The 25,546-nt window shown below is 42.8% G+C and overlaps 1 protein-coding gene across 13 annotated transcripts in view; it reads left to right on the forward strand.

Moving 5' to 3' along the window:
- Window positions 1-23,948, forward strand: part of LOC119979752 (PR domain zinc finger protein 2-like) — a 212,523-nt gene extending 188,575 nt beyond the window's left edge. For 9 of the 13 annotated variants that reach the window (XM_038822363.1, XM_038822364.1, XM_038822362.1 and 6 more), the window contains 4 exons: window positions 9,631-9,741; window positions 16,635-20,554; window positions 21,761-21,805; window positions 23,640-23,948. In XM_038822363.1, the coding sequence (XP_038678291.1) occupies window positions 9,631-9,741; window positions 16,635-20,554; window positions 21,761-21,796 (4,067 nt within the window). In that variant the 3' untranslated portion in view covers window positions 21,797-21,805; window positions 23,640-23,948. Of the gene's footprint in view, window positions 1-839; window positions 1,180-5,382; window positions 5,400-9,630; window positions 9,742-16,634; window positions 20,555-21,760; window positions 21,806-23,639 lie in introns of those variants that run through there. The other 4 variants (XM_038822369.1, XM_038822372.1, XM_038822368.1 and 1 more) reach the window with 4 other exon arrangements.
- Window positions 23,949-25,546: the final 1,598 nt, after the last annotated feature.

Here is a 25,546-nt window from a genome sequence, read left to right on the forward strand (position 1 = left end):
GTTTCTCGTTTTATGGGAAGAATGTGGATGGCGCTTGCTCTCTTACCCTGTGGGGGAGGGGACTACAGTAAGATTGGGGATAGAGGCAGGAGTGGCTGGGGTCAGCATGGGTCAGCTGACTTACGGAAGCATAATGGGGGGGAAATCAGTGTTAAGCGGGTGCTTGGCAGAGGGGATTGGGTGGGGGGGGGGGGGGGCTGCTTTGCTGACTGAAGGAAAGCCAACTTTTGGGTACGGAGAGTCGGGTTGGGGGCCTCCGGCGAGAGGACTGGAGCGAGCGGGGGCGCGGGCACGTGGCTGGCCGAAAAAGGGAGAAGGCTAGTCGGCAGGGAGTGGGGTTGGGGGTTAACCCCCCGTCCAGGCTGATCACGTGGAATGTGAGGGGCCGGTCAAGGGGGCCCGCGTGTTCTCGCATTTAAAGGGATTGAAGGCAGACGTGGCTATGCTACAGGAGACTCACTTAAAACTCGCTGACCAACCGAGGTTAAGGAAAGGATGGGTGGGCCAGGTGTTCCGTTCGGCGCTGGACTCGAAGACCAGCGGGGTGGCAATTCTGGTTAGTAAACTGGTGGCGTTCGAGGCAGGGTGTATTGTGGCGGACAAAGGGGGGCAGGTACATTATGGTGAGTGGCAAACTGCAGGGGGCCCGGGTGGTGTTAGTGAACATCTATACCCCGAACTGGGATGACGTGGAAATCATGAGGCGCATGCTGGGTAAAATCCCGGACTTGGAGTCAAGTAATTTGATTATGGGGGGTGGGGGGGTCTTCAACACAGTCCTGGATCCGGCATTGGACCGGTCTAAGTCCAGGTCGGGAAAGAGACCGGCAGCGGCCAGGGCCCTGAGGGAGTTCATGGCCCAGGTAGGGGGTGTGAACCCATGGAGATTCGCGCGGCCAAGGGCAAAGGGGTTCTCCTTTTTCTCCCACGTTCACAGAGTGTACTCTTGGATTTACTTTTTTGTGTTGAGCAGGGCGTTAATCCAGAGGGTGCTGGGGGTCGAGTATTCGGCCATTGCGGTCTCAGACCTTGCCCTGCACTGGGTGGACCTGCAACTGAGGGCGGAGGGAGGCCAGCGCCCCCTCTGGAGACTAGATGTGGGACTGCTAGCGGATGAAGAGGTGTGTGGGCGGATAAGGAGGAGCATCCAAAACTATGTGACAACAAACGACACGGGAGGTAACAGCAACAACGGTCTGGGAGGATATGATGGCAGTTATTAGAGGGGAGTTGATTTCTATTGGGTCCCAACGAGAGAAGAGGGAGTGGGCGGAGAGAGAGAGATACTCCGAGTAGACAGGAAGTACGTGGAGACCCCCGAGGAGGGGCTGCTAAAGGAGCGCCAGAGACTGCAGGCGGAGTTTGATCTGCTGACAACTGGGAAGGCGGAGGTGCAGCTGAGGAAGGTGAAAGGGGCAGTCTACGAGCATGGGGAGAATGCAAGCAGGATGCTGGCGCATGAACTTCACAGGAGGGAGGCGGCCAGGGAGATCGGGGGAGTTAGGGATGAGGCAGGTAACACAGTCTTGGGCCCAGAGAAGATCAACAAAGTCTTCAAGGAGTTTTATTGTAAACTATACGAGTCAGAGCCCCCGGTGGAAGGGGCAGGGATGAAGCAATTTATGGACCAATTGAGGTTCCCAAGGGTGGACGAAGAGCTGGTGGAGGGACTGGGGGCCCTGATTGAGTTGGAGGAGATAGTTAAAGGCCTAAAGTATGTAGTCGGACAAGGCCCTGGGTCCGGATGGCTTCTCTGTAGAATTCTACAAGAAATTCTCGGAGCTGCTGAGCCCACTCCTGCTAAGGACCTTTAACGAGGCAAAGGAGAGAGGAACCCTCCCCCTGACTATGTCCAGGCTTTGATCTCGCTCATTTTGAAGAGGGAGAAGGATCCGCTTCTTTGTGGGTCCTACAGGCCGATATCACACCTGAATCTGGATGCCAAACTGCTAGTAAACATTTTGGCTACTAGAATAGAGGACTGTGTCCGGGAGTGATTGATGAGGATCAGACTAGTTTCGTCAAGGGCAGGCAATTGAACACAAATGTGAGGAGGCTCCTAAACATAATCATGATGCCCTCAGAAGGAGGGAACGCAGAAGTTGTGGCTGCAATGGATGCAGAGAAAGCTTTTGACCGGGTGGAATGGGAGTACCTATGGGAAGTGTTAGGTAGGTTTGGATTCGGGGAGGGATTCATAGGGTGGGTCAAGCTACTGTATCAGGCCCCCGTAGCAAGTGTATCCACGAACCGGCTGAGGTCGGAGTATTTTAGACTGCACCGAGGGACGAGGCAGGGGTGCCCCCTATCCCTGCTACGATTTGCCCTGGCAATTGAGCCGTTGGCCATAGCGCTGAGGGCTTCAAGGAACTGGAGGGGGCTGGTCCGGGGGAGGGGGGGGAGCACCGGGTTTCGCTCTACCCAGACGACCAGCTATTGTATATTTCGGACCAACTAGAGGGGATGGGGGAGGTCATGCGGATCCTAAGGGACTTTGGGAGCTTCTCTGGGTACAAGTTGAATGTGGGGAAAAGTGAGCTGTTTGTAATCCACGCTAGTGGTCAGGAGGAGAGACTCTGAGAGCTCCCGCTCAAGATGGTGGAGAGAAGCTTTCGTTACCTAGATATACAGGTGGCTAGGAACTGGGATGCCCTACACAGACTCGATCTATCTTGGCTTGTAGAGCAGATGGAGGGAGACTTTAAAAGGTGGGACATGCTCCCGCTTTCCCTGGCGGGAAAGGTGCAGACAGTGAAAATGACGGTCCTCCCCAGCGCTTCCGAACTTCTGTAGCTACTACTGGGTGGCTAATGTGGCCATGAGTAGGAAATGGGTAATGGAGGAGGGGATGGCGTGGGGGTGGCTAGAGGTGGCGTTGTGCAAAGGCACCAGCCTAGGGGCACTAGTAACGGCACCGCTGCCATTCTCGCCGGCACGATACACCACAAGCCCGGTGGTGACGGTGGCGCTGAGGGTTTGGGGTCAGTGGAGAAGGCACAGGAAGGAGGAGGGGGCCTCGGTTTGGACCCCGATATGGAACAATCATAGATTTGTTCCGGGCAGGATGGACGGGGGGGGTTTCAAGGCTGGCATAGGGCAGGCATTAGAAGGATGGAGGACCTGTTCATAGATGGGACTTTCCCTAGCTTGAAGGCGCTGTAGGAGAAATTCAGCCTGCCCCCTGGAAACGCCTTCAGATACCTCAAGTCCGTGACTTTCTCAAAAAACAGGTGGGGCCATTTCAGTTGCTACCCGCTCGTAGGACCCTCGTAGGATACAGGACAGGGTGGTGTCTGGCGTCTGGGTAGGAGAGGGGAAGGTGTCGGACAGCTACCAAGAACTGCAGGAGGCGGAGGAAGCCTCCGTGGAGGAACTGAAGGGCAAGTGGGAGGAGGAGCTAGATGAGGGCCTGTGGGCTGATGCTTCAATTAAAAATATCAACTCGTCTAAGAAACTACAGGCCTGCCATAAAAGCGACTGAGGCAATTGTATTTTTTGTTTCTTCATCTGTCTCTAATCTTTGTGTGTAATAGTGTGCATGAGGCAAGTGAGATGTTGTTAAACAGCCTTAGTAAGTGTGTAAGTAAATAGCATTCTTTATTTTAAACTTGTCAAAAAAGCTTTCTGCTGGAATTATTTAAGTCGCAGCCATAACTCTGGGGCTATGAAAATACACACCTCTCATACAAGGCACATTGATCACAGGCAATAAAAATCGCACACATTCTGTCCATGACAGTGCATTTGTAACTTCATTCATTGTTTGATTATGTTTTTGACTGGCCACGGTTTTTAAAGAGAAGCTCAAAATTGTTTATAGTGATGTATTTATGCATTACTTTCAAATGATCATGGTCAGTGGAGTGTCCTTTAGAAAGCCAAAAGGCTAATGGTGTAGTGCAAATGTATTAGATTTAAGGTCCCTGTTCCAATTCTTATTTTTGCTGAGTTAGCAAAAGTGCATGTTAAGTGAGAGTAAAATCAGACAAGCCTGCGATGTCCTTTCAGATCAAATATTCTGTTAAGAGTATTATATAGGTCCATGTAAAGATTGACGACTTGGACAAGGTATCACAGAACTGAATCATTGTGTTGAGAGAAAATTGGCATTATAAGAAGTAATAGAGGTGAAATTGATTGGCCATGATTGGTCAAATTCTGATCCCTATTTTTTTAATTCATGAATATTTCAGCATTTTGAAGCTAAAGGTCTTCACACCTATAACAATAAATGTTTGATTTGATTGTCAGTATTATGCGATAGGTCATAATACTGAGGGCAGCACGGTAGCATTGTGGATAGCACAATTGCTTCCCAGCTCCAGGGTCCCAGGTTCGATTCCTACTTGGGTCACTGTCTGTGCGGAGTTTGCACATCCTCCCCGTGTGTGCGTGGGTTTCCTCCAGGTGCTCCGGTTTCCTCCCACAGTCCAAAGATGTGCAGGTTAGGTGGATTGGCCATGATAAATTGCCGTTAGTGTACAAAATTGCCCTTAGTGTTGGGTGGGGTTACTGGGTTATGGGATAGGGTGGAGGTGTTGACCTTGGGGTAGGGTGCTCTTTCCAAGAGCCGGTGCAAACTCGATGGGCCGAATGGCCTACGTCTGCACTGTAAATTCTATGATATGGGTTTTTCAAGTTTATTCTGCAAATACACTGTTTTGGCACTGATGTAAGGCACAGATTCACCTAGTAGCATAAAAAACACTTCTCAAAGTTTCAGATTTGAATGCTGCTCCAGCAAAGCTGCTCAATTTCTGGCACTGCTGTGCCGACAATTATTTAGCACTAATTCCGTTCATCATTTTGCTCGTGGGTAGTAGTAAAACTTTCACTGTTTTGCAATGTAATTCTCAAAATAAAATCAGCATCTAGAGGATCTAAGTCATTTTGACTCTAAAAATAACTGCAGCTGTATTCTGCGTAGTGCATTCTGAATCACTTTTGCCACAGTGAACTCTCTGGCATCAAAATGCAGGAGCTGAAAATAACATAGGAACAGGACTAGGTATTTAGCCTGTTGGGCCTCTTTTGCTGCCATTTGGTGAGGTCATTGCTGGTCCATGACCTAATTCGAAATGGGGTCTTTGCTTGTAGCCCTTAATATATTTTATGAACATATATCTGTCAACTTCAGATTTAAAATTTACATTGGAAAAATCATTTACAATATCTAACATTTCCAATTGTGGAAGAATTCCAAACTCCTACCACCCTTCATGTGTGAAAGTCTTTCCTAATTTAAGCTCTGCCTCTAATTTTTAGGTGATGCCCCCAGCAACCAGTGAAAATAGTCAAAACCCAAGTCCAAAATTGAAAACAATGTAAACATAATTGACTAGTTGCAGGAAGATGGCTTAATGCTTTGATTGAGTAGGATCTTGATCAAAATCTTTGTGGTTTGTTTTTAGTCTCTGAATAACTCTTCCCCATTTCTTACCCCTTCTCTGTGCTTCCCATAACTGCAGCGGCGTGCAGAGGTCTGGTGATGCCCGGGGCAAATCTTGATTGTATGCCCCAGAGACTCAAGTATAAGGCCTAATATACTGAGAAATATTATGAGAAAGGAAAACATTTTGAATATATAAACACAGATGAAACATGAAATAAACGCTTTATTCGATTTTAATATTAATCAATCAAATTTATTAAGTTATTTTCCCCAAATGATACCTCCTGTCACAAAACACCTGAACTACTTCACTTTTTACATCAGCTGTGAGAAATTTTTTTTCAATGCTTATTAAAGCCAGGTTGGTCAGTCGCTCCTGTGACATAGAAGACCTCAGATATGTTTTTATTAATTTCAGTTTTGAAAATGACCTTTCACAGCTTGCGACTGAAAATGCAATTGTAAGCAGTAATCTGTATGAAAAACACAGCGTCGGAAAGACATCCCTCCCATACTGCAGTAAAGACTCCAGAGCATCTTTAGGATCAGGGGGAACTCTATTCCCTCCAGCTCGAAGGAGCATCACAAAATCAATAATTTTGTCATATAACTGAATTGCAACCACATCATTGTCATAATAATTTGCAAAGTCTGAACATTCCTTTTTTAATTTCTCTCTTTCTTGTTCATCTTCAATCACTACTCAGAAGAAAAGAAAATCGGTCACTGAGTCTTTGAAGACGGACACTGCGGTCTTCAATTTCAGATTTTAATCTGTTCACAATCTCTACCATTACTCTATTCATTTCTTCTTGTGCCGTCAGTCCACTATCTCTTGCTGACTCTCCAGGCATTCTTCTTCTTCTCCTTGTTCGTGCAATTGGTATTCCCCAATTTTCACAATATTCATTGGCTAAATCTATTGCATTGTGGATAATTTCGTCATTCTTCAAATTCAAGATATGAATAAGTCCTCTCAGATCACAAGAAGCTTCATGGAACCCCATTTTCGGATCCTGCAAACGTTTTGAGACTTTCTCCACTGATGATAAAACTGAGTACCAAAATTTAATAAAGCTATAAACGGGAACTGTTGAATAGAGTTAAGTAGCGATCCTGCATCAGATTTAGTTTCCCTTGAAAATTCTCCTTCCAGCAGGTGTTGAAGGCTTGCAATAACATTGTCACACTCTTCGTGGATTACTTGCACAGCATCATGGCTGGAACTCCATCTTGTGTCACACTGTCTTTTCACAGTCCGAGTGACAAATGATTTTAACACTTCCCAACGAGAAGTAGATGAAGAAAAAAAAGTAAAGAGTTTTTCTAGAATGCCAAAAAATGTAACAACAACAGGTTGCACCTCACTTGCATGGACACAGGCCAAATTGAGGCTGTGGTTCACGCAGTTCACAAACACAGCTTTTGGGCTAACTTCAAGAATTTTTTGTTGAACACCTCTCACTCCAACCATAACTGCTGCGTTATCATATGCTTGACCACGACAGTCATTCATGGAAATTTTGTCTTCTTACAATTTTTCCTGAATTTTATTTACCAGGCTGACTGCATCTTTCTTGTTGACTTGAAAAAAATCCCAGAAATGTCTCCTTTATTTCTACTTTTCTGTTTTCATCAATATGAACGTAACGCAGAATTTCAGAAACCTGATCTTCATGGGCAATATCTGGAGTTGAATCCAGCATTATGCTAAAATATTTTGCGTCCTTAATTTCGGAAATTATATTTTTCTTGACAGTTTCACCAAGAAGATTGATTATTTCGTTTTGAAATCTGTTGGACAAATAGGTGACACTTTTTGGTTTCTCTTTCCCTCTCTGCAAGTGTTTTGCTAAGATGTCATTATATTTGGCCAAAAGTCTGATTGTTGCTAGAAAGTTTCCTGTATTTTCACTGACTGTCTCCCCTGGCTCTGATAACCCAGATATTCCTTCTCCTCGATGTCCACGATAGGCCAGATTCTGTTTTGCCAGAAAGGATATAACCTCGACAATCCGTTCAGATATAGCTTTCCATCTTTTCTTTTCAGCAGACATTTGCTGTTGAAGTTCAGCATCTATCGTAGTTGAATGATGGAGTCGAACTACAAGGTTCAGGTATTCCCTCATGTGAGCTCTATGAGAAGGGCTTTTCTCATGGTCAGGTATTGTTGGATTTAATTTTCTCCAAGTGGAGAAACCGTCTTCCTTTCCAAAGTTTGACACAGACGACAAATGCTCCTTTGAAAACAAAAAGCAAACAAAACAGTAGCATGCTTTCCGATATGGAGAGTATAACAACCATTTTCTCTCCACAATTTCTCCGTTTGTGGAAACTTTATCAAACTACTGTTTGGAAAATGATCTCCCATCCTTCTCAGCAAATGGACCACTTTTATTCTGATATCTTTCAGGGCCATGTTGTAATATTGTCATCTTCAAATGATCTGGAATCGGTTTCTTCAAACAGCCAAAATCGCTTCTTTGCAAAGATATGCAAATATCTTCTTTATTTTCGTCACATGGATCATCATCCTGACAACGAGACTGAGGAGAGAGAGTATTATGTTCTGACCGAGCTGAATATGTATCAGAAAAATCCTTCTCTGCACCCACATCATCTTTTACTTCTCCAGGTTCTCCTACTTCTTCTTTACTTCTTTTTATCCATGCATCTAATGCCCCTCTTTGATGGGACTCTTCTTCGACTCTGGCCCTCTTTTTTTTCCTGTTCTGTGCTCCACTCGGTTGTACACGAAATACTCGTAACATTTCATTTTCTATCTCAAAAACCGTAAGACGCATGAGAAAATGGGAAGAAAATGGTAAACAATCGGTCAGTTGCAGACGGATAAACCATATTTCATTTCTTTGTTCCTTCGTATCAAATTATTTCACACTGATTCTCCACTGATAATTTTGTGCAATTTATATCATAGATTTGCAAATTAGTGGTATCTGTATTCGAATATTAGCATGTTAAGGAATAAATGTCTCCTATTCCGAGATTAAATGCCATAGCAGTCCTCTGATCATCCAGGCTTCACTCTTACTACATCCCACATAAATATTTCATTAAATATCGCCAAAAAACCTATAACAACCGTAGTTGCACCTGTTCTAGAGCTATTCACTGACCTGAGTAGGTAAAAGAACTAATCTAGATGCACAAAAAGCTGAAGAAAAGACGAGTTATGACTCGAGGAAACACAGGAACGAACAGCCACGTCTGCTTGTTGCTTTTGATGGTTGCACCACGTACATCATCCGCATGCGTGTGGGGGGATGGGGAGAAGGACCATTTTCTCTAGACAGAAAGGGTACACCATGTTAAAGGAATAAAGGGCTAACAACTGCCGCTGCAGTGTGGTGAGCCTCCAAAAATTGATTTATCACCGCTGAAATTTTAAAATTACTATCTTATTTCCTTCTCTGGGGCAGCACGGTGGCCTAGTGGGGGCAGCAGGGTAGCATGGTGGTTAGCATAAATGCTTCACAGCTCCAGGGTCCCAGGTTCGATTCCCGGCTGGGTCACTGTCTGTGTGGAGTCTGCACGTCCTCCCCCTGTGTGCGTGGGTTTCCTCCGGGTGCTCCGGTTTCCTCCCACAGTCCAAAGATGTGCGGGTTAGGTGGATTGGCCATGCTAAATTGCCCGTAGTGTCCTAAAAAAGTAAGGTTAATGGGGGGGGTTGTTGGGTTACGGGTATAGGGTGGATACGTGGGTTTGAGTAGGGTGATCATGGCTCGGCACAACATTGAGGGCCGAAGGGCCTGTTCTGTGCTGTACTGTTCTATGTTCTATGTTCTAGTGGTTAGCACAACCGCCTCACGGAACTGATGTCCCAGGTTCGATCCCGGCTCTGGGTCAATGTCCGTGTGGAGTTTGCACATTCTCCCCGTGTCTGCGTTGGTTTCGCCCCCACAACCCAAAAAATGTGCAGAGTAGGTGGATTGGCCACGCTAAATTGCCCCTTAATTGAAAAAAATGATTGGGTAATCTAAATTTAAAAAAAAAAATAAAAAAAAAAAAAAAAAAAAAATTTAAAAAAAAAAAAATTTTTTTTTTTCCTTCTCTGATTGGATGCCCCCATCCAATGGATGCCCGGGGCCAATGCACCGTCGGCCCCCCCCCCTCTGCACGCCACTGCATAACTGATTCATGCCAACTTAAATTCCAACGGATGAAAAATCTTTATACTTGACGATTTTCTTTTTTCATTTTACTGATTGTACTTCTAGGAAGGAAGAAAGCTCGACGACAGAAATTCGGAAGTGAGGAAGGATTCAAACAAAGAGAAACCAAAGCTGCTTCAAATATTGTAGCAACACTGGAGAGAGAAAACAGAGAGGGTATGTGAAACGATGTAGAGATTTGTTTCTTTTTTCTCTCTCCTTCCTCAAACACCCCATTGAAAATATTGCTGCATTACCATTGCACAAGCTGCCAATACTCATCTGGTAGCATACCTTATTGACCATTCTTTATGCAAGAGGTGAGTGAGTGTTGACAGGTTCTTTGATCATAGCAGGTATCAGTGCTGATCTCAATTTATACTTAATTCAACATACTCATTTACAACTTTCCACCTGGAGATACAGTAAACAGAGAGGATGATAGTAATAGATAAATGGTGAACATAGACATTAGCAAGATTAAATTTGACATGGAAGTGTGAAGCGATACATTTTGATAGGATGACTGAGAAGTGGCCATACAGAATTAGTAGTACCTTTTTAAAGGGGCTGTAAGAGCCGGGAGCCTTGGAGACGATACAAAAGGGATTTATTCAAGTTGTGCCATGAATAAGGTTATGTGGAGAGACTGGAAAAGCTGGAGATGTTCTTTTTTTCATTTATTTCATTTTTCATTCCATTTCATTTTTTTTAGAGGAGAGACTTTTAAGAGATCAATAAAAGGTATTCCGAGTCCAGAATGGTTTTGATGAGTATTTGAGAAAGAATGGTTTTCCAGTGGCTGATGGATAAGTGTGTGTCGAGTGTAATGTGTAACCATGCGATTGGCAAAAGAACCAGAGGTGGCGAGTGAAACAATTTTTTTCTCACTCGATAGTTATGATCTGGAACATGCTGCTTGAAAGGGAAGTGGAAGCAAATTCATTGGTGACTTTCAAAAGTCTTTCTGATAAATACTTGAAGGGATAGATGTTCGTCTATGGGGAAAGAACATGGAATAGGGATTAATTAGACAGCTCATTTAAATAACTGGCACAGGCACAATGGGCCAAATGGCCACCTTTGAGCAGAATCATTCTGTGATTCTATGAGTCAATGGATAGTGATTGGGTGGGTTCATCAAGTTGGAGAGGATGAAGTTTGCCCTGAGGGGGTTGGTACAGGGGTTCTTACGGCGGTGGCAGCCCTTTCTCGACTTCCTGGCGAAGGGGTGGAGAGTGGTCGGTCTCAGCAGCAACTTTGGGGGGGGGGGGGGTTTGGGGATGGTTAGGGGGTTTGTTTTTGCGGCGGTGGGTTTGCTATGTTGTTATTTTCTTCTTTATTGTATTGCTGTTGGTTTTTTATTATTATTTATTTTGGGGGGGTGAGTTCTTTTCTTGTGTTGGTGTGGAAACACGCCTTGTTTGTTTTAAATTGTGGGGAGAAAATTTGTTATTGAAAAACTTGAATAAAAATTTTTTTTTTTTAAAGATTTGGGACAGCTTAGGCAGCACTTTGGGTTGGGGAGCATGTCGATACATCCACAAATCTCAGGAAATCATAGGTTTGCACTGGTGGGGAGGGCTGGGTAGGGGGGCATTGAGAAGATTCTGGATCTGTTTGTGGAGGGATGGTTCGCCGGTTTGGAGGAATTGAAGCAGAAGTATCCACTCCCAAAGGGGAGTGAATTTGGGTACATGTAGGTGCGAGACTTTGTTAAAAAAATGGTTTACTTTGTTCCTTCAGCTGCCGAGCCATACATTGTTAGAGAGACATTGAGTGGGGAGAATACATCATGTGTGGAATGCTATGACATCAAGCCTATTATCTTAAAACATATTTAAATCTATGCACGGCATGAACCTGATTATGTCATTGGCGGTTGGGGCGGATAGATCTTAAACTGTCATCCGACCAGCGCAAATTCTGTTTTTGGTCTCTCGCAAGAGTCAATGGATTATGGGATTTGTGCCCACGTCTAACGGGGCCGCTGGATCGCAGAGTGAAAGATATCTTGGGGTGCAAATGCACAGAGTGAAAGATATCTTAGGAACTTTGAGTGGAGTGCAAACAGAAGGACCATGAAAGGGCAAGTAGACATTTTTTCTGTGTACATGCACTGAGTATAAAAGCAAGAGGCTGATTTTGAATTTGGTTCATAGACTTTAGTTGGAAATATTGCATGAAGTATTGGCCTCAGTTTGGAGCTATGAAACGGGGGTGCAGCCAAGAGTCACTGAAGCGTTGGGAGAGGATTAAATAGAAGTTTTCAAAGTTAAGGGTTACGGTAAATGGTGAAAAAATAATCTCATCTCCACTGGCTGGTGAATTGGCAACAAGGTCATAGCTTGAATAACACTGGAAGATCAAAAGAGGGTTATGGAAAAAAAATCAGTGAAGGTTGTTAGAATATGGACTGCTTTCCCACAAGTAGCCTATTGAGACAGATACCAAAAGATTTAAAGTGGGATTGGAAAAGTATTAAAAAATATACATACAAAAAAAAAGATATTGGGCAGCAGGGTAGCATGGTGGTTAGCATAAATGCTTCACAGCTCCAGGGTCCCAGGTTCGATTCCCGGCTGGGTCACTGTCTGTGTGGAGTCTGCACGTCCTCCCCCTGTGTGCGTGGGTTTCCTCCGGGTGCTCCGGTTTCCTCCCATAGTCCAAAGATGTGCGGGTTAGGTGGATTGGCCATGCTAAATTGCCCGTAGTGTCCTAATAAAAGTAAGGTTAAGGGGGGTGTTGTTGGGTTACGGGTATAGGGTGGATACGTGGGTTTGAGTAGGGTGATCATGGCTCGGCACAACATTGAGGGCCGAAGGGCCTGTTCTATGTTCTATATGGGGGAGATCAAAGGAGAGAAGTGGGATTAGAGTAGGCATCTCTGCCACTGGCACAGCTGGTTTATTGGGTCACCTCTTGTGATGTAATTTCAATGATTTTAATTTCCAGAATGATAAATTGAAATGCATGTTAGTTTTTGCCAGGTGTTGAGCAGCACAAAGATGTCCTTTGACCCTTTGTTAAGATTGTTAACTTATCTGGATTGCTTATTGGTAGTAACGGGCAAAGGTAAACTCTTCTTAGATTAATGCTCTTTTCAGTTGTTTGTATCTGAAAAGTGGTTTCATTTTACTAGTACTGGGCACTCTTAATTGTCACATTGTGACTTCCTTCACCGTATTATCGCTGCAATGTTGAAAAATACAAAAAATAGATTAAGTAATACCAGTCATTATGAGTTTTGAGGACAGGCGTGTATTATGGAGTTACATTTTGGAGAAACAGTATTGCAATAGTACTGGTTGAGAACAAGTAGTACTTCAGCGTTTAGTATCTTCTACCCAGTTTTATTTGGCAAGCATTGTGCAATGACAAAATGCATGATTTTTAACTTCCTCCCTTGCTCTATTAAAAGCACCATGCCTTAACTGGGATATGGTTCCATTGGTGTCAATAACCATCAAGTAATTCCCCAAATTGGCATGTATAAATGTAGATAGTCGGTGTCACCAGTCAGTTGGATTATGGAGGACATCATGGACGGACAAGTTTAATCGAGTCCTTACCCTGTATCTCCACGTTTCACCAGCAATTACGGGAAATAAATCAGCAGCAAAACCTGCAGCTGACTTCTTTAATCCTCCATACCCTCAGGATTTGAGCCCATATAATGATTTGACTGACATCTGCTTCGTACATACCCTGGAGGGCAGCACGGTGGCGCAGTGGTAGCACTGCAGTCTCACGGCGCCGAGGTGCCAGGTTTGATCCCGGCTCTGGGTCACTGTCCGTGTGGAGTTTGCACATTCTCCCCGTGTTTGCGTGGGTTTCGCCCCCACAACTCAAAGATGTGCAAGGTAGGTGGATTGAACACGCTAAATTGCCCCTTAATTGGAAAAAATGAATTGCGTATTCTAAATTTTTTTTTTTTTAAATACATACCCTGGAACCTTTTATCCTATTTGTTTGGCACGGTAGCACAGTAGTTAGCACTGTTTCTTCACGGTGCCTGGGTCCCGGGTTCGATTCCTGGCTTGGGTCACTGTCTGTGCGGAGTCTGCACGTTCTCCCTGTGTCTGCGTGGGTTTCCTCCAGGTGCTCTGGTTTCCTCCCACAAGTCCCAAAAGACGTGCTGTTAGGTAATTTGGACGTTCTGAACAGGTGCCAGAATGTGGCGACTTGGGGCTTTTCACAGTAACTATTGCAGTGTTAATGTAAGCCTACTTTGTCAGTAAAGATTATTATAATAAGTAGAGGCTATCTTTTTTACACTAGTGAAGTTTATGCTATCTATAATATAATAACTTGGTACAAGTTTAAAATATGTTGCAGTATTTGTGAATCGAAACACTGATACTTTGCATTCTTTTGGATAATTTCTAACTCACAGTAAACTAATTTCTTCATAATGTCACAATAACTGTACTTGTGTCACAGTCACTTCCTCATTACAATCTGAAGCAGCTAGATACTGGTCAAAAGGGATTCGTATTTACCTGAAGTACTGCATAATTCCAGATAGATGTGTTATGTTGAATGAATCAGAGGCATTTACTATATTACTACTACGTCGCTGGAGAAGAATTGTATGCAAGTCAATACACTCTCAGTAATGTTTCCATTCAATTCAAATTGCTCCGACTAGTTTAACCAACAATAACAGTCCTTATGCCCCTTGCATCGTAGTGTTAACTCCTAAGTGCTCACCCCAAACATGAGTCTGGAATGACCAAATGTGAAATTGCATTACTATAATCACTGTTCAATTAGGGATTGTCCAGAGATTTTGCTACCTCAATTTACTGAAATCATATGACAGCATTTGCATTGGTGCATTTGCCTCCACTCTTTTTATCCAGTTGGATGCTTTCAGTCCCAACATTTTTCTATTCCGTTTTGTTTCCCCCTCTCTGCCCACCAAAATTGATGCCCAATTTCAAAGACCGAAAGATTTTCTCAAAGGTTATTCTCTTGCTCATAAATTCTGGCTCATAAAGTGTGTTGCCACTCATGGAATACACACATCATTCCTTCGTTTTCCAACGTGTAACTTCCAAAGGGCAAAACAAAGCTTAACACTGTTAACTGATGCTTCAGATGTGCAACCCTGGATCACTTTTGAAGTTCAAAAATAGGCAACGATTAACAGGGCTGCTGTACTCCTGTGGTCATGCTTGACCTAAAACCATTTGTTTGACCAAGTTAAATATTTTTCATTCAGCAGTCTACACACCAGATTCTATTTGCGTGCTGTAGTTTCGCAGAAGTCAGCCAAGTCCTGTGGGTATGGAAAATGGCTAAGCCACTGAGAGGAGTAACTACGATCGTTAAATTCGTCATCACTGCATCATGATTCTTAGCTGTGATCTCTTGATTTACAGCATGGGATGATTTATTAATTGGGTGAAAAAACCTCCATGTCATAAATCAGTATTTATGTCTTGCCTAATGTATGTTTACTCTTTAAGCTAATAATATTCTGTGTGTCCAGGTTATCAATCTAAATTAATATAATTAGTTAAATTATATTGCTGTTGTAGATTGAATGCTTTAAAGAAAAGAGTAAAAAAGGATTTTCATGTTCTGCTGTCCTCTTAATTGTGTTTATTTTCGTCTTCCTTGCCCACCCTCTGATGCAATCTTTTTGTTCATTTGTCCACTGGGTACATACTACATACATGTCTAGTGATTAGGATGTGAACATGTCTAGTGATTAAGATTTACTATAATTAAAGTTATCTTGGGGATAGTGCAGGAATTATGCTGCCATAATTTCATGAAAGCATTTGCATCAATGTTTTTGCCTCCACTCTGTTACATCCCCAGAATACTTCTATATTTTTTCACCCTCCTGTTGCTCATAAAACTGCTGCCTAATTTCAAAGGTTCTCTCAAAAGTGAACAGTTGTTTTTAGGATTGGAAGAAGAGATACAGTGGGGTTCCTCAGGCACCGGTACTAGGAGCACTGCTTTTCTTGATCTATATCAATGACTTGGGTGCAATTTCAAAATTTTCAGATGACACAAAACTTGAGAGGAATTAAGAACTGTGAGAAGGATCGTGATAAACTTCAAGAGGGCATAGACAGGCGGGTGAAATGGGTGGACCCATGGCAGGTGAAATTTAATGCAAAGACATGTGAAATGGTACCTGTTGTTTGGAGGAAAGGCGGTATATAAAATTAAAAGTACAATTTTAAAGGTGCAGGATCAGAGACCTGGGATATGTGCATATCATTGAAGGCAGTAGGGCAGGTTGGAAAAGTGGGTAAAGGGCATACCAGAAATAGAGGTGTCGAGTACAAAAGCGACAAAATTTAATGAACCTATGTAAAATTCTCTGTCAAATTCTGGACACCATACTTCAGGAAGCGTGGGAAGTCATTAGAGAGGGTCCAGAAAAAAGTTGAGAGAATGATTTCCGGGATTGGGGACTTCAGTTAAGTGGATAGATTGGAGAAACTGGAATAGTTTTAATTGGAGAAGGTTGAGTGAAGATTTGATAGAGATGTTTAAAATCATGAGCCTAAACAGATTATATAGATAGAAAGACAATGTTCTCATTGGCAGAAGGGTCAATAACGAGAGGACACTGATTTAAGGTTATTGGCAAAAGAACAAAAGGCAACATGAGGAAAATTGCTTGGAGTGTTTAGTACCTGAAATGCACAACCTCAATGTAGTCGAAGCAGATACAATCAGGGCTTCTAAAAAATAATTGGATAAACACCTGAAGTGAAAATATATACAAGGCTATGGAGAAAATGTTGGGGGGGGGGGGGGGGAAAGCCGACTAGCAGAGTTGCTCTTGCAGATAGCTGGCTTGGATCAATGGGCTGAATGGCCTCATTATATGCTTTAAATATTTGTGATAGTATGAACACTCAAATTAAGAAATCAAGATGCGTTGCCCATCAGTTCTTAAATACATTAATTTACCACATTGGCTAGTTTTCTTTGGTTCAGTTTTGCTAGAATTGAATGGTATATGTGAGGGAGGAGATGAATTAATGTGCTGAAGTGATATAAGTCTTGTTTTGCAGTAATTTTATTCTTTTAATTAGGTTCTGAGAAGGATGAACCTTGTGCCATACCAGCCCATTTGCCAGAACAGAAAGTAGTGGTACATCGAATAGTTACACAGAAGGCTCTGCCCCAGCCGAAGAATCCACAAATGTCTCTTGAGGCAGAAACAATGCCTGAAGAAAGCAGTTCTATTGAGAGTCTGCCCAGAAAGAAAATTTCTGTTAAATCCCTGAAGCAGAAAACAAAAGGAGATCAGAATGGAATGGGAGACATTGAAGAAACGCACATGTTTCCCTGTAAAAATTGTGAGCGCAGGTTTACCACAAAGCAGGGTCTGGAACGTCACCAGCACATCCACATATCCACAGAAGGATTCACTTTCAAATGCAGGTATTGTGGTAAAGCCTTTGGCACCCATATCAACATGAGGCGCCACGAACGACGCCATGAGGCTGGACCTAAGAAAAAGCCCACCTTGAAAATGCACATAGCTGGACAGCACCAAAAGGATGATTTTGATAAAGAAGCAATTGACATCAGTGTTAATTCTTCAACTCTACTAGAAAATCCTATAGCTCTAGAAAATTATAAGAAAACCGAATCCATGGCAACAGCCCCAAACCTAGAAAGTTCTCTCGTAAAGAGCTGCGAATCAAAAATCCAGCACCCATGCAAACTGTGCAAAAAAACCTTTGGTTCATACACAAACTTACGTCGGCACCAGCGCCGTATCCATGAACGTCACCTCTTGGCTAAGGGCATTAGAATGAGACGGAAGGGCTCTGCAGAGGAACAGGATCTATCTTCTGATCAAATCCGGGTTTCTGCTGGGCTTCACATTGCAAGCACAGAAACTGAAGATGAAGAGGATGAGGAGGACGAAGAGACTGATGACTGCCAAGCATTCATCATGGATGTTTCCAGTAACATCTCTGAAAACTTGAACTTCTATATTGATGGCAAAATTGAGTCAAACAACACCACCAGCAATTGTGAGGTGATTGAGGTTGACACTGCTTGCACAAATCCATATGGATTGCCTTCAGTGCTGTATCCAGTGACTGATGAATCTCCTCAGAACCTTAAAATTACAGCACAAGTTCCAGTAACTCGCACCCTACTAAAGGAAACAACAGACAGTGATTTGAAAGGCCCTAAAAGGAGGCGAACCACCAGTCCTCTGCCATTTCCGAAGACGAAAACTGAGCTAGGTGTCGAAGCTGTATCACCAGTTGTCTCCTCATTTTGTGGTCTGTCTCTTCCTAGTCAGATCACTAACAGTTTAAGTGGACATCAGGAGAAAAATATCTTATCCTCAAAGCTTAAGCAGCTTCTACAAATACAGGAAAATAATTCACCCAGGTCAGCTTTATTTCCAGATGGCTCAGTTGGTCCTTCAACGTCAACAACAATGGGATTTAGCCGATTCAAGAGGAGAACCAGTTCACCACCGAATTCTCCACAGCATAGTCCCGCATTGAGCAGCACAGGAAAAGACACTGACTTCATACGTCTATGGGGTGAAAGTTTACCTGGACTAAAAGCACCAAAAATTGAAAGTCAGAGTAGTTCACCTGCCTGGAGTCTCTCCAGCCGAGATGAAACACTCAGCCCAATGAGCCTTGAAATGTGCAAAATAACAGCTTCCAAGGAATACGCACCAAGCCGGCCTCCATGTGCCCACCAGCCTCTGGACCTATCCAGTGGTATCAAACTACAACCTGATGTAAAAATGGAACTGGAAGGGCCTGGGGTAGCCATCTTAGACTTGAGTTTGCATAAGAAGTTGTGCAGTGACAATGAAGTCAAAGAGGAAATGGGGGCAGTTGGTACTCCAGCCTCATGCAGTAGTAAAAAGAAAAAACCCACAACCTCTATGTTAGAGAAGGTACTTATGAATGAATACAATGGCACAGATCTAACGATAGTTAATAAACAAGATTCAGAATGCAGTCCCCAGCCACATCTAGAAGTGGAGGCACCACCTCATCCTGACACAACCCCAACTCTGGTAACAACCCCTGCTCCTTCTCCCCCACCTCCCATCCTCTCTGTACCTTCACCCCTTCCAGAGTCAGTGACCCAGGTTTTACAGTCGGTAACTCCTGCTTTGTCACCCGTTAGCATAAATATTAAGGAAGAAATTAAAGATGATGGCTATCCAGACACAGATAGTGAACAAGAAATTAACAGCATTCTTCCACCCACAATTGAACCAGAATCCCCCCAAGACAAGCTCATTGAAAACTCTGCTGATGACCAGGAAAGTGCAGAAAATTCTCCGCCTTCAGTACAGGAGGAGAAGCCTGAAGTAGCATTCACCAAAAGCTTTCTGTGCAACGTCTGTGAAATTCCTTTCCTTTCCATCAAGGATCTTACTCAGCATTTGTTGATTCATGCCGAAGAATGGCCCTTCAAATGTGAATTTTGTGTGCAGCTTTTTAAAGAGGCCAGTGCACTGTCTGAGCACCGGTCATCTTTACATGGGGTGGGCAAGATTTTCGTATGCTCAATCTGTAAAAAGGAGTTTGCGTTTCTTTGCAATTTACAGCATCATCAGCGTGACTTGCATCCTGACCAGCAGTGCACACATATAGAGCTAGAAAATGGAATGCTGAGGCCTCAAAATTTCACAGATCCAGACAAAGCCATCAGCTGTCCAAGCCAGTCTCTAGGAGAAAGTTCTGCATTGCCACCTCAGGAAGGGGAGGAAGACGATGATGATTCTAATGACTTAACAGAGGAACTGTATACTACAATAAAGGTAATGGCATCCGGGATAAAGCCGAAAGGCCCGGATGTCCGTATGGGTCTCAATCAGCGCTACCCTAGCTTTAAGCCACCTCCATTTCAATATCACAACCGTAACTCTGCCAATGCAGTGTCATCAGCTGTAAATTTTACCACACACAATATCCCTCAGACCTTTAGCACAGCCATACACTGTACAAAATGTGGCAAGAGCTTTGATAACATGCCATCACTTCATAAGCATATCCTGGCTTGTGCATCTGCCAGCGATAAGAAACGCTACACCCCAAAGAAGAACGCAATCCCGCTGAAAAAGAAAGTGTGGAAGAAAAATGGGGCGATTGCTGCAGAGCCAGTCAGGCAGAACACAATCCGGAGGATGGGGCAGCCAAAGCGGCTTAATTTTGAAACTGAGACAAAGCCAAAAGTGACTATGAATAAGATCAAAATGAACACTCTGAAAAGTAAAAAGAACAAATTGGTGCAGAAGGCAATCTCGCAGAAGAACCGATCATCTGCCAAAGAGAAGGCCATATTGAAAAGCAGGAGCTCAGAAAGCCACAATTGTCCTTACTGTGAGAAAGAATTCACTTACTTAGGCAGCCTGAACAAACACGTTACGTACAGTTGCCCCAAGAAACCAGCATCTCCTCCTGCAAAAGGGTCCAGCTCTCACTCTCCTGCCAGCAGTGAGAAGGGAGGTGGCCAACGCAGGAGGACGGCAGACACTGAAATCAAGCTACAAAGTACACCCGTTCTTTTGGGAAAAAGGAGAGGAAGAATGTTGGGACCCTTGCAAGCTGAGTCTGTTTCTTCAGCATTACGGTTGCAGCAGCGAATGAGATCAGTACCACCAGTAAAATCAAAGAAGCCGAGCACATCACCTATTGTCTCCAGAAATACAAGTCCAGTAAGATCAGCGAAAGTGTCAACAGCAGAGGGAAAGAGGCTAAAATCCGATCCCAGGCAAAGGTCTTCTGGCTTGAATTCGCCACGGCTGTATCTTCGAATGAAGAATAAGAAGGTTGTTTGGCAGAGAAAAACAAATGTAATGAAGCAAAAAAGATCAGAAAGGTACATGGGGAAAACAAAGGAAACCCGTGCAGGTGCTGTTACACGAAGTGGAGCTCCTGCGGTCACTGATAGCAACGATAGCGAGTTGGAAGATGACCAGGAGAACCAGGGATCATCTTCAGAGGATCTTCAGGTAAATTACAAATGCTCATATATTTCTCTTTGTTGTAAAAAAAAAAGTTGGGCAGCACGGTGGTGCAGTGGTTAGCATTGTTGCCTCATGGCGCTGAGATCCCAGGTTCGATCCCGGCTCTGGGTCACTGTCCGTGTGGAGTTTGCACATTCTCCCCGTGTTTGCGTGGGTTTCGCCCCCACAACCCAAAGATGTGCAGGGTGGGTGGATTGGCCATGCTAAATTGCCCCTTAATTGGAAAAAATGAATTGGGTACTCTAATTTTTTAGAAAAAAAGAAGAAAAATTCTCTCAAAGGTGACAAACTATTCAAATTATGCCCTAACTCCCTTGTTGCTACATTTCAGTCATAAACTTCCTTATTGAAAAAAATCTATAACTCTTATCACAAAGGAAAAGGGGTCATCCTCTCCCTTCTCTTATTCTTTCTAGACTAATTTGTGGGAGGATTGTGAATGAACCGACTTAAGTAATCAACCCAAGGTCACTTCTTCATCTGAAAAATGTATTTTAGAGGTTCAGCCACGTTGCTGCCGAGAATTTGGAAAGGTGGGGCATGGGGGAAAAAAGAGTTGTGCTAACTTTGGGTGAATTTTGAGAATTGTATAAAAGAGTACTTGAAAATAATTATCAATTAATTCGTTGTCCTAATGTGAGTAGTGGAAAAATAAATGTTTCCAATTTTGTTTTGTTGAAGTCTGGAGATTGGCACAACACGAGTACAATACCTGTTTTGGCCTCTTGCTAAAACCAGCAGCAATGTCCTCAAACATGTGGTGATCTCTTGGGCAATGCCAACAATGGTTGATTAATCGTTCTTTGTTATTTTTCTTTGTACATTTGATGTAACTAGGCCCTTTGTGGAGCAAATTAGTTTAGCTATAGATACCATACGTCTATGGGGTGTAAGTTTACCTGGACTAAAAGCACCAAAAATTGAAAATCAGAGCAGCTCACCTGCCTGGAGTCTCTCCAGCCAAGATGAAACACTCAGCCCAACAAGCCTTGAAATGTGCAAAATAACAGCTTAATTATTAAAATTTATTTTTAATAAACATTTACAGGGCATATCTTAGACCAGTCAAGATGAATATAAATAATCTAGAAAATTACAAAGATCAATAGAAACTTTATAAGGCTTTTTGGAGAAAATGGAGCAAAAAGGCGTCGGGAATTAAAAGGTGTTTTTTCAACACTTTATTAACAGGAAGATAAGATGGCCACGACAGGGAACAGCTGTTAAGATGTGAAGGTGAGCTTGAGAGATTGGTAGCGAAACTGATTAAATATTTAGCCTAGATTTTCTTTTACGTGGCCTGTGAATATGAAGACGACATTGAGAACTTAGGCCATTTATCAAAATGCAAAGGAATTACTCAAACGAAATTACGCCAACATGATGGTGTTTACACCTCTTGGACCCTGAGAAGCTGGGGAAGAATAACGGCTTCTTTTCCATAGCTATAATTGTCTGTAGCTATTTAGCTATAATTTTCCGCACTTCTGTGGAAAATAAAATCTTATCAAATGGTGGCATGTGTCGCTCTTCTCATAAAAATAGGAAGATCGAGATAACCCGGTAAATTGTGTTGTTGCACTTTAATTGTTGAACTCAATTTGTAGAAGGGAGAGAGACATGCATAGACTAGTGGCAGGTCATATTTGGTCACCTTTATAGAATTTTTTGGAGAAAAGCAGAAGAGGATAAATAACACATCTGAATGATGTGGAGTGGTGAGGAACTGAGGGGACAATATCAAAATTTAATTATCTAAAGTAGGAGGTTAGCAACTTGTGAAGATTATGAAAGACTGCAGACGGGTATGCTAATGGAATAGACAGATGGAACCTCATCTGTAATCTATGTGGAAAATATGAATGTGTTTGGAAGTAAAATTGTGGCGAGGAAACCAGCCTTAAATTGCATTATTTTGAATGGAAGAGCCAAAGGACCTTAGTACACAGATACACAAGTAATTAGAGGTGTGGGGATATACCATCAATGGGCAGTAAATGCTGGCCTTGGCAACAATGCCTAGATCCCGTAAAGCAGACCCTTGAGGTATAGAATACAAAAAGCAAAGAAGTAATGCAGAACATGTGCAAGACTTAGTTATGCCACAGTTGGGGTGTTTTGGGCAACCTGTTCTAACCAATGAAAAAGATGGAGCATGGACTCGCCACAATGCTGCTAGAGATGATGGCTTATGGTTATGGTGAGACTTGAGAGGGGAAACAATTTTTTCATTAATCAGGTTATGGAGAATAGGGCTATGTTAAAGTTAATAGTCATAGATTTTTTTCCAGCCGCAACTAAGATGCAAGGACATAAATTCATTGTAATCTCTTGAGAATTGAAAGGGAAGTTGAGATATAGTGCAATAAAATACTCTAGATCAAGGTCAACTCTCGGAGGGGTTATCACTCGCCATAAATCTGAGAGAATACCTTGTGTCAAGTCCAAAACTGTGGTTCAATCACCTTGTCTGGTTTTGCTCCTTTTTTGCATACAGAAGATTATGTAAAGCATTGTTAGAATGTTTCTTTTTCCCAACTCCACCCTTCCTCAAGATCTTAATTTTGCAAAAACACTTGTAAAGCAAGTGTGATTGAGAATTATAAATTACATCCTTTGGGTCCTATTTTAGTCCACAGGTATCCCTGTGGTTCAGAAGTGGCCATGCTACAGAGTAAGCTTAAAGCAATTTTATTTTGTCAATAAAAGAGGAAAAAGAATGCCCCTTGGGAAAATGAAAACCAGTAGAGAATTTAGTAGTCTACTTCAAGGTTTGGGAGGCTTACTGACTTTGTGTCAGATGTGTTTGCTGGGTGGGTTTGAAGGACGGAATATTACTTCAATAGATCATTGAGAGCCTCTGGTGGAGGAACGGAATACAGCGACGTGGCATTGTCGATAATCTGATTTTTGACTTGATCTTATTATGCAGAATAATAGGCCATCTAGCTACAAAATCAATAAAGATCTTCGGACTTATTGGTCTGGTAGACAATGGTAAAGCAGTTGCTGAGCAGCAGAAGAAGCGAAAACTGAAAACAAATCTGTAATTTTTGTTCTTAATTTTCAGGTTTCTGCAATGAAGATGGTGAGGTAACACCCTTGTTTCTCTTTGTCTTTTCGTGACTGAGCTGAAAATAAAACATTGAGCCTAGACTGCCATTCAAATGAGTCTAGGAAATTAGCCATACCGGATTGAAAGACACTCGAGAAACCTGATGATCTGTCATGTTTTCCATCGTTTGCTTCAGAGAGATCTTCCAATGAGCTAATGCAAACATCTGCAAGCAGAAAGCTTAAATATTTCTACGGTGTGTGTCTAGCACCAGATCCTTCGTGAATGTGCTGTCTAGGATTATGGGAAATGGCAAAAAAAAAAGACAGTATCTGGCATGCACTTTGTTAATTGGGAAATTAAAAACAGTATCAGGCCATAGGCTGTGCATGGTCACCTAAGTAACAATTGGAAGTATGAGTCTTCATTAAGAAGTATCCTTCGAAATAGCAGGGACAGAACTGACCTGGAATTCGGTCCTGTCTGATGTTTCTAATGTTTTTGTTTTGGGGACGATCGGTGGGGTTCGGGGAGGGGGGGGCAGAGGCAAGGGTGTGGGGAGGGGGGTGGAAAGAACTCCAGTTTGATAAGATTTATTATTTTTGCTGTTGCTGATAAAGGTCTAAAGGGAGAATGTTAGTGCAAGGCTATCTCTCACCTAGTCCTCCCTTGTTCTCTTCCCCACTGTATAATGTTTCCAATACCCTTTTGTACAGCAGGTGCACCTCAAATAACAGACTGAATGCATTACGCAGGACTGCTGTCAAACTGGTCTTCAGGTCCTGTGCCCAGAAAGACTGCTGCAGTTTTTTCCTGGGCTATAAATAGAGAATTTCTTTTGCTTTATTCGCCTCCCCAAACCCTCCCCTAAACAAACTTTTATTTTCCTCTTTATCTCTGAGGAAGTCGTTGCTTCCTCTCGTGACCCTTTTTCACTTTCTACTGTAATTTTTCGGATGAATTTTAGACTTGAAGTGGGAGGGGGGGAGATGCTATTTTTCACACAACCCAATTCTGTTCTTAACTTAAAAGTGATCTACCTCTATATAAAAATTTAAAAAATTTGTAATCAACTTCTTTTGCGAAGTCCACGCCACTTTAGCTCTCCCACTCTCAAAACCATTCCTGTTTTATGTTTCTTTTTGTGGGGACTTTGTTGAAAAAAAAATTGTATGAAGTGTTTGTAGTAATTAAATAACATAGGATATATTTAAAATTATTTAAATTGTGTTTTCAGGCAACACTGTCTGATGTATGTGATTCCTTCATTGCATTGTTAATTTTCTTTTGTTTTGGTTTATTTTAATTTTGGGCTGTGAGAATAAATGTGTAGAATGTTTCTGTAACCAGATTGTTGTTGCTCTATTGTCTTGATATGTCTTGAGCACTTCCTTTTTGCACAGGGGTAGTGGAAATCTGGAAAGCTTCCTCAAAAGACTAGGGGTGGGATATTGTGGCTGTTCCTGCCCCTGGGATCCTGCAGTCCTGCCAGCGATGGAGGGCGCGAACAACAGGAAACCTGGTTGACAGCAGTGGGACCGGAAGATCCTGCCGCTGCTGCCTCATAACGCCGCGGGAGGTTGTGAAAGTCCCACCCTAAATGTTGGGTTAATTGAAATGTTCAAGCATGAAATTGATTTGGGGGGGGGTTAGAAATAAAGGGACCTTTCTCTGATTGGCAGCATATGACAAATGATCTTCCCCAGGATCTGTATTGGGACCTCTGTTTTTCATTATGTACATTAATGATATAAAGGAATAGAGATGTAGGCAGATGACACTGCTGACAAAATAAGTTGTGTGGATGGAAACAGGAAGTTTCAAGTCGGATCAAGTGAGTTGGCAAAATAATGGTAAATGGCATTCAATCTGGGAAAGTTTGAGATCATCAGTCTGAATCCTTTTAATAGTAACAGACTGGG

The sequence above is a fragment of the Scyliorhinus canicula genome, chromosome 16 (genome assembly GCF_902713615.1).
Source record: "Scyliorhinus canicula chromosome 16, sScyCan1.1, whole genome shotgun sequence".
NCBI classification, from domain to species: Eukaryota; Metazoa; Chordata; class Chondrichthyes; order Carcharhiniformes; family Scyliorhinidae; genus Scyliorhinus; species Scyliorhinus canicula.